The sequence below is a fragment of the Microtus ochrogaster genome, unplaced genomic scaffold, assembly GCF_000317375.1.
Source record: "Microtus ochrogaster isolate Prairie Vole_2 unplaced genomic scaffold, MicOch1.0 UNK6, whole genome shotgun sequence".
NCBI lineage: Eukaryota > Metazoa > Chordata > Mammalia > Rodentia > Cricetidae > Microtus > Microtus ochrogaster.
The window spans coordinates 10194723-10203711 of record NW_004949104.1 but is presented as its reverse complement, the minus strand read 5'-3'; the positions used below and the strand labels follow the sequence as shown (position 1 = coordinate 10203711).

Here is an 8989-nt window from a genome sequence, read left to right as displayed (position 1 = left end):
CCACAGAGAAACCCTGTCTCAAAAAACAAACAAACAAACAAATAAATAAATAAATGTTCCAGAGCATAGATGGATGTAACACATCTTACACTAATATTCCACAGCACTGTAAAGACTGAAAGAGGGTATCAAATACCTGAAATTATAGACAGTTGTGAGCTGCTATGTGGGAGCTGGGGGCTGAAACTGGGGCTTCTATAAGAGCAGCAAATGCTCTTAACTACTGGGCCATCTCTCTAGCCCCATGTTTAACTTTTATAATTTTTAGTGTTTTGAGATAAGGTCTTTTATATACCAGGCTAGCCTTATATAAAATTTCTGATCCTCTTTCTTCCACTTCTTAAATGTTAGAATAACAGGCACATGCTTTACAGCAGACTTTAGCTTTTGTGTTGAATTGGTTTAAGAGGTTATTCCGGTACTCCTGTGAAGAGGTGATGGCTTGGAGTGTGCTGTCATCTTCCTGTCATCTTAGCAGTTTGGAAGTTGAGACACAGCAGTTGTGAGTTTCAGATCAGAGTGCGCCACATACCAAAACCCTGTCTCAAAAACAAAAGGCTTTTCCCAGCTTTGTGGCTCACCTTTAATGCCAGCACCCAGGAGGCAGAGGAAGGCAGATCTCTTAAGTTATAGGATAGTCAAGGCTTCACTGAGAAACCCTGTCTTGAAAAACAAAAAACAAAGAGGTTTTTTTTTCCCATTATTTTATGCATATGGCTGCCATGCCTGCATGATACATTAGTGCCCTGCTGTGTGCCTGGTGCTTAGAGGCCAGAGGAGGGTTCTTTGGGCAGCATCACACTGTGAAGCTGTAGCTGCCCTGGAAGTCTCTGTGGAGACCACATTGACCTCGAACTCAGAGAGTCCTGCCTTTCACTGCCTGCTGATTCTGTCCTTAAAGGACAAGCTAAGCAATGACTTCTTTAAAAAAATAAAAAGGAGGGGAGGGTCAGGTAGGAGTGGTGGGGTGGGGTGGGCAACACACACCACGTGTTTTGTGGCGGTTGGAGGTCGGAGGAGAGGCTGCAGAAGTCCGTTCTCTCAGCCGTCTGGGTCCTCAGAATGGCAGCAGGCCCCTTTACCTACTGAGCATCTTACTGGCCCTGAAAACTGCATTTTCTTTTTTAAAATTATGTGTATGGTGGACACTGGTGGCGCACAGCGCACACCTTTAATCCCAGCACGTGGAAGGCTGAGGCAGGCACTTCTCTGTGAGTTCGAGACTACCTTGGTAAGAAAGAAAAGAAAACGGTTTAAGATAAAGTGGGAGAAGGAAAACTGGAGAAAATTAGACTGTCGGAGATCCAATAAAGACAGAATGGGAGCAAGCAGCTTTATCAGTTGCTGTTTTGGTCAGTGAATTAAGGTCTTACTTAGAATTTCCTCAGAGTTCAGATTAAAATAGGTTTAAGCTCTCTTTTCTGAAAGATCTTCCTATTTATTTTGCCATGATACCTGACCTTGAGAGTTCTTTGAATTAGTGTGCTATAACTTGTTCATAGCTATTTGGTGGCTTGATGGACAAAGGTGATTGCTAGATTGATATTGAATTAGGACTTTACCTTAATATCCTGTTCTTATTATCTTCTTAAAGATGGTGTCATCGATGATTGTAACATAAAACCTGAGTGTATGAATTATGGGGACTGGGCTGTGTGCAGGACACAGCACATTTTACACCTGCCTGAGTTTAGAAAGCTTTGTAGGTCTACTGTAAGTTAGTTACTCTCGTCAGGCAATGTAGTGAGTTTACATTTTGGCTAGAAGTTTTCAGGCACAGGGCTGGGATGTAGCTCAGTAGGTAGGATGCTTGCCTAGCATGCACAAAGCCTTGTTTAGTTCACAGTACCACATTGACAGAGCCTGGTATTGCATGTCTGTGATCCAAGCACTTGGGAGTTAGTTATACTTAGGAAGATCTAGATCATCCTTTGTTTGAAAGCAGTCAAAAAGAGAAAAGTACAGACAGACTGTATATGATGGTACCTGACTTTAGTTCCAGCACCCACGCAGAGACAGGTTGATCTCTTTGAGTTCTAGGACAGGCAGAGCTGCATAGTAAGACCCCGTCTCCCAATAAAGAAGAGTACATGTCCCCATCCTCCCTGATAGGTCTTTTTTTCTCTCCATTCAGTGCCCTCAGAGTGAACTAGATGCTGAAACAGTGAAGAGCATTCTGGCTGAATACAAAATTCACAATGCTGATGTGACGTTGCGGAGTGATGCCACAGCGGATGACCTCATTGATGTGGTAGAAGGAAACAGGTACTTGGTGTGTTGTGACTGGGTTGAAGTTAGAGGGAGACTAACAGTGGTTAGGTAGAAATTGAGTGGCACATGTGGGTTGAAGTTCATTTCTGACTTCTTCCTTGCTCTACAGTTTGATTAAAGATGGTGTTATTCCCTGCTCGGGTTATTTGCTGATTACTTAAGCTCGTCTGTCAGCAGTAGTTGGTCGGGTCAGTCCGCTCTCTCCAGTTACTACTACTTGAGCCATCATATAGGCCTCTGCACAAATCAGAGCACCAAGATGTGTCTCTTCCATGTATCCTAACTGTATGTGGCTGAACACTTGTTCTATGAAACACTGTTACTGTTACCACTTGAGTAATTTAAACCACTTTGTTGAAGTTATTCCTAACATTAACACAGAATCTTCTTATTTTTTTATTTGAAGAATTTAAGTCAAACGGAAACAAATGAGTGCAGTTGGACAGTTTATGAGTGAATCACCTGAGTCTGAGAAGCTGCAGCTTGTGTGACTACTAGTGATCTTAACTGTCGCACTGATTGGATACTTTAATAGTGCTAAATGCTCTACTTAAAGCCAGACGGCGGTGGCGCACGCCTTTAATCCCAGCACTTGGGAGGCAGAGGCAGGCGGATCTCAGTTCGAGGCCAGCCTGGTCTACAGAGTTCCAAGATAGGTTCCAAAAAGCTAACCAAAGATAAACCCATGATTCCTTCCTTCCCTCCTTCCTCCTTCCCTTTCTTTCTTCTTTTTTTTGTTTTTTTTTTTCTTTGACACAGGGTTTCTCTATGTTCCTTAGAGATCCACCTGCCTCTGCTGAAACTAAAGGTGTGTTACCACCACCAGTGCTCAGCATATATACCTGTAATTTCTATGTTCCTTTCAGCCGGTGCATGGTAGGGGAGACTGAATCATGAGTTATAGCTCCAGCTTACGACAGTTTTTAAACACTAAACTTTTTTTTTTTTTTTTTTTTTTTTTTGGAGGTGTTGACAGTAGCTCACTATCTGTCCTGGAACTCTGAGTCGATCATCAAGCTTCCCCTTAACTTTTGGTGATGCCCCTTTCTCTGCCTTCCAGTGCTAGGATGGCAGGCATGTGCCACTATGTTTTGTCTTCTTTAGAAACAAAAAAATTAATTCCAAGGACTGGCATTATGTTTGAAACTGGGGCCTGAGTTTTATTTTACAATCTATAATTCAGATTTTGGACTTTTACTTTTATGTGTGTGTGTCTGCACCAGTGTGCAAGTGCCCAAGCAGGCCAGAAGAGGGAGTCCACCCACTGGACTACAGGAAGTAATGAGCTATGCAGTGTGGGTGCTGGGAACCACTAAGTCCTCTGGGAGAGCCAGGGCTCCTGTCTGCTCAGCATCATGCATACTGTGGGTTTGTGTTTGTAGTGGTGTGTGTGTCTGTGTGTCTGGGGGGGGGCGGTATTCTTGAGTGCGTGTCATGGTCCCTACTTGGAGGTCGGAGGACACTTTGTGAAGTTTGTTCTCTCCTTGCACCTTAGTGAGTTCTAGGATCATCCTGGGTTCGGGTTTGCTGGAAGATGCTTTGCCTGCTACTTCCTGTAAATGGACAGTGCTGATGGCTTTTGAGGCCTCTGACAGGGCCTCAGTGGGGGAGTGCTAAGTATTCAGGCTGTTTTATCAGCAGCTCCAAGTTAATAACTTTTCTTCTTCTCCTCTGTAGAGTTTATATCCCCTGTATCTATGTATTGAATAAGATTGATCAGATCTCCATTGAGGAATTGGATATTATCTATAAGGTTCCTCACTGTGTGCCCATTTCTGCCCATCACCGCTGGAATTTTGATGACCTGTTGGAGAAGATCTGGGACTATCTGAAACTAGTGAGAATGTGAGTCCTAATGGTGGCGTCGGGGCTCCTTAACAGAATGTGTCTGTTTCAGAGGTAGAAGTAGCCTGCTTCCTATTGAGGAGATTGGAGGTCACTTGGCCTGCTGGCAGAGGTGGTAAAGGGTCGTGAATATTCAACACATGGCAGCCTGTCTTTCCTCTTGTAGTTATACCAAGCCCAAAGGCCAGCTACCAGATTACACCTCCCCGGTGGTGCTGCCATACTCCAGGACCACGGTGGAAGATTTCTGCATGAAGATTCATAAAAATCTTATCAAAGAATTTAAATAGTAAGTATCATGACATGTGGTACTTCCCTGTGAGTTACTGGTTTCACTAATAGTAGTAGTAATTCTTAGAGGAGGATTATAGAAACCAGGTAACAAAGATGCCGCTGAAGGGATTTCTTGAAGGGATCCTCCCCCCCCCCCTTTTTTTTTTTTTAAATAATTTGTATGTACTATGTATCCCTGGCTGGCCTCTGCTTCCTGACAACTGGGATTATAGGCTTGTGCCAACATAAGCCTTCCCTCTTGATGTTTATTTTTATTTCATGTGTATGTGTATATGCTTAGTATGCATGTGTACCACATGTGTGCAGAGCCTAGAAGGCATTATCAGATCACTTGGAATTGCAAGGAATCAAGCTTGGGTTCTCTGAAAGAGCAGCATATACTTCTAACCTCTGAGCCAGCCCCCTCTCAGTGTCTCCTTAAAGGCAAGCCTACCTAGCTGGAGCAAGAAAGTTCCAGAAGCCTCTTTAGTTTAGCTCAGGAGTGTTTGCTGGGACTCAGTTTCCTGCCTGGCCCTCCCTCCCTCACCTTCCATTTGGCAGATATTGATTTTAGGGCATGGCCGGTGGCTTAGTGGATAAGAATGCGTGCATTGAAAGCAAGAAGACCTGGGTTCAAATCCCCTGCTCTCATAAAAACTGCTTAGCCCCAAATGCCTGTAAGCCCAGCATTATTGGTTAGAAACAGGGTGTTGGAAGCTTCCCTGGGTCTTCTGGAGTGCACTTTAACTGCTCAGCCATCTCTTTTGTTTTGATTTTTTTTTTTTGTTTTTTGTTTTGTTTTCTTTTCTTTTTCAAGACAGGGTTTCTCTGTGTAGTCCTAGCTGTCCTAGAACTTACTCTGGTAAACCAGGCTGGGCTTGAACGCACTCAGATCTGCCTGCAAAGTACTAGGATTAAAGGTGTGCGCCACCACTCTTGGCTCAGCCCCCTCACTGTTTTGCCTTTCTTCAGTTGACTATGGAATGAGAGCAGTTCTGAAAGCATTGTCTTGGTGTATGAAGTCCCAGTGCGCGACACTAGTGTGGAAGTAGCTTTGAGTGTCCCAATTTGGAAGAAGGCTTTTGTCTGTTGTAGGTCTGTGTCTTAAGAGTTAGGATGCTCAGTCTGCTAAGACTGGAACCTAGGCAACTAGAGCTAAAGCTGGTTGTTACTGACTGCCTTTATTCCTTTTGCTACAGTGCTTTGGTCTGGGGTCTCTCTGTGAAGCATAATCCTCAGAAAGTGGGTAAAGACCATACATTGGAAGATGAGGACGTCATTCAGATTGTGAAGAAGTGAACCTGCCTTCCCCTTCTGCTGGCCAGCCACAGCAATGTTCCTTAGCACCAAGTACCCTTCTCAACCTTCTGTATTTAGCAGCCATTGGATTGGGGTACAGGAATGGAGATGAAGACTCCAAAGTAGAACATCATTTGTCTTTGTTGGGGGCGGGGGTAGGGTCCCATTTATTTCAGGCTGTCCTTGAACTCTGTAACTGAGGCTCACCTAGAATTCTTTATCCATCGTTTCCATCTCCTAAGTGCTGGGCTTGCCAGTGTGTACCAGCATCTCAGCAACATTGCCTTTCTTACCTTGGTGTCACATGTCTTGAACTGTATAAAAACTCTGGTGGGCCCATTGGCTGTGTGTCATTGTCAGATTTGCTGTGGGTCCAGCTGAATGAGGAAACAGCTGTATGTACAGGCAGGCGGCTGCAGAGCGGGAACCAGATAACGTGCTGTCCTGTGTGATGGACAGTAATGAGAGGCTCTTTCACCTGGTGTGGCCTCTGCCTTCAGGTGATCTTAGGACATTGGTGAGGGGAAGGATATCCTGAAGTTATCTGCTTATTTCCTCCAGTGCTGATCTGTTACGGAAGATAGCAGTTGAGTGGTCTGGGAGCAGAGTGGGGTTTGAGTTGTATAGGAACCTAAAGAGATTACTCAGCCTTTGTAAGCCTCCATTTCATCATGTAATACAGGGATAATGGCATTAACTCTTAAGGTTGTGGTGCTGGTATTAGGGGTGGGTTTTGGAAGTTGCTTAGCACAGTGTCAATCTTATAAAAATACTCAGTATATTTTGGTTCCTGTTGTTGCTCAGTTTTTGTCTTTTTTTAAACTGGGCTCATTGCCTGCCATAGACTTAGCACAGGTGTGTATTATCACAGTCATGTCACCAGGACCTCCAAGCTAAGACTTTGACTTTAATCCTTTGGCAACCTCTTGTTGACTATGTAACTTGGAGGAAGGCAGGGGACATGAGAAGTGAGGTGGCTGCTCTTAGCAGAATAGGCATGTGGATACACATCCCAGGAATGGGAGGGGAGGTTCATTAAGACTACTGGAGAGCTGATTGGTGGTGGCGCACACCTTTAATCCCAGTACTTGGGAAGCAGAGGCAGGCAGAGCTCTGTGAGTTTGAGACCAGCCTGGTCTACAGTGACTGCTTGGACAGCCAGGACTGTTTCACAGAGAAATCCTGTCTCAAAAAACAACAGAAAGCAACAATAACAAAACTACTGGCAAGAGCACATGCGGGCCTGGGAAGACGAGAATGTTAGCTGATTTCCTGATTATCTTTTGATGGTTGGCAATAATCACGTCATGGCTTAGTGAGAAGGTGGGCAATAGGTACAAGAGAATTCTTGCTGAATCACTTGTCTGGAAGATTATTTTAATGTGGTCTGCAGGGACGGTAGAAGAGGCCTTGAGAAAAACAAGAACAGGCTTGTCTTCAAGGGAGATGAGCTAGAACCTTTATCAATCTGAGTGAAGGTGTGGCCTCCCACGAACTCCCCTTTGCTCAGGCTTGCCCTCTTGTTGCCCTAGAGTGGACTCTTCCCTTTCTTTGGGTTCAGCACTGTCCTCTGGTGCAGGTTGGCTCGCCTGTCTCACTCTTGAGAACACAGACTGGTGTCTGTCACTGGACAGTCACTGATGGGTATAACCGAAAGCCTACCAAACACCAGAAAGAATTGACTTTCAGGGCTAGGTTTGTTCTCCAATGAGAGACTCCTCAAGCAAAGCATGTTCAGGGTGCCAACGAGAGGGCAGTCCCAGTCCTTTGCGAGGCCTCAGTTACCCCCCCCCCCCCGGTTGCCAGCCCCACACACCTTGAGAAGTTGTCCTTTAGGCTGCTGTGGCAAATGCCTATAATGTTCTGTTTGGATAGAAGCAGAAGGGTTACCAATTTGAGGTCATGCTTAATGACATGCATAGTTAAAGCTGGCTTTATGGAGAAATGCTGTCTCCATCCCCCAAAACAAACATGAGCTTACCTTTCCCCTCTTTGGGACTTAGACTTGATAGTCTGAAGAGAAGAGGTAGGTAGTGTCAGGACACTGGCTGGGAAAGTGCTGCCCATGGTTGGCCTCTTATCCAAAGAATTGAAACCAAGGCCTTCCAGGAATTTGCACTTCAAGGTAACTCCGTTTGGAGCAAAGCAGTAGTGTAGATTATTGAGGGATACACTGTCAGGAGTACTCAAGGACCCAAGGCTACAGCCTAAGCTCTCACGGTGTCTTAAAAAAAAAAAAAAAAAAAAAAAAGAGGGCTGTGGGAGGGAAATGGGAGGAGGTAGAAATTTTTAATAAATAAAAATTTAAAATTTAAAAAAAGGAGGGTTTGGGGTTCTCTATCTACTTTGAGACAAGGTCTGTTCTGAAACTAGCTTTGTAGACCAGGCCGGTCTTGAACTCACAGACACTATCCTACTGCTTCTACCTGACAAAGGCAAGTGCCACCATATCTGGCTTTGAGGTTCTCCATTTCATTTATAGGTTGTATATTCAATTTTTCCTATTGTGTATGTCACTTCCCAAATTATATCTGATTCTAGCCATCTGTATGACCAATCATAAATAAGTATATTAGATTTTCTCTAATAGTTATTTACAAGACACTTTAGTTGCATTACTGCATATGCACCCAGAATCAGGTTAGACCAGACCAGCCCCTCTATTCATAAACAATAGGAGTCAGTTACTAACTATGGGCAAATCCATATCATTGTTGAAAGATGGGAACATGTGTATCCTGATTCAGGTGAGGGTTTGAAAGGGGTTCTGGGGTAGCTAGGGTTTTTGTTTGTTTGTTTGTTTGTTTTGGATTTTTTCGAGACAGGGTTTCTCTCTAGTTTTTGGAGCCTGTCCTGGAACTAGCTCTTGTAGACCAGGCTGGCCTTGAACTCACGGAGATCCGCCTGCCTCTGCCTCCCGATTGCTGGGATTAAAGGCGTGCACTACCACCGCCTGGCGTTAATATAGTGTTAACGGCTATCTATCTCACTTCTTTATACTTTGAATCTTGCTTGTTCCCTGTGGGCTTCTACCGTGCCAATTAGTCTGTGCCTTCATCTGTCTCATCTGTTCCAGCAGCTTTAGCCTGCAGAGTAGTAGTCTGTTAATTACCTCACCCCACCACTCCTGGCTCACATGTCTGTCTACACACCGAGTTTCTCAGTCGGTGAGGGTACCTAATTTAGAAGTAGCAGATTGCCCTCATGCTTAATTCACAGCCAGGTTTTGCTGAAAGGCAACCACTTTTTTCTCCTCCGAGAGTAGGGCTGAGTAGGCAATTGAAGGATTATAATCAGTATC

General features: G+C 44.5%; 1 protein-coding gene across 1 annotated transcript in view; it reads left to right on the top strand.

Annotated features, from left to right (window-relative positions):
* Positions 1–6477, top strand: part of Drg1 (developmentally regulated GTP binding protein 1) — a 28297-nt gene extending 21820 nt beyond the window's left edge. Inside the window, exons 6-9 of the mRNA XM_005366091.3 lie at positions 2135–2265; positions 3949–4116; positions 4283–4405; positions 5589–6477. Coding sequence (XP_005366148.1) covers positions 2135–2265; positions 3949–4116; positions 4283–4405; positions 5589–5688 — 522 coding nt within the window. The 3' untranslated portion in view covers positions 5689–6477. The remainder of the gene's footprint in view (positions 1–2134; positions 2266–3948; positions 4117–4282; positions 4406–5588) is intronic.
* The last annotated feature ends 2512 nt before the right edge of the window (positions 6478–8989 follow it).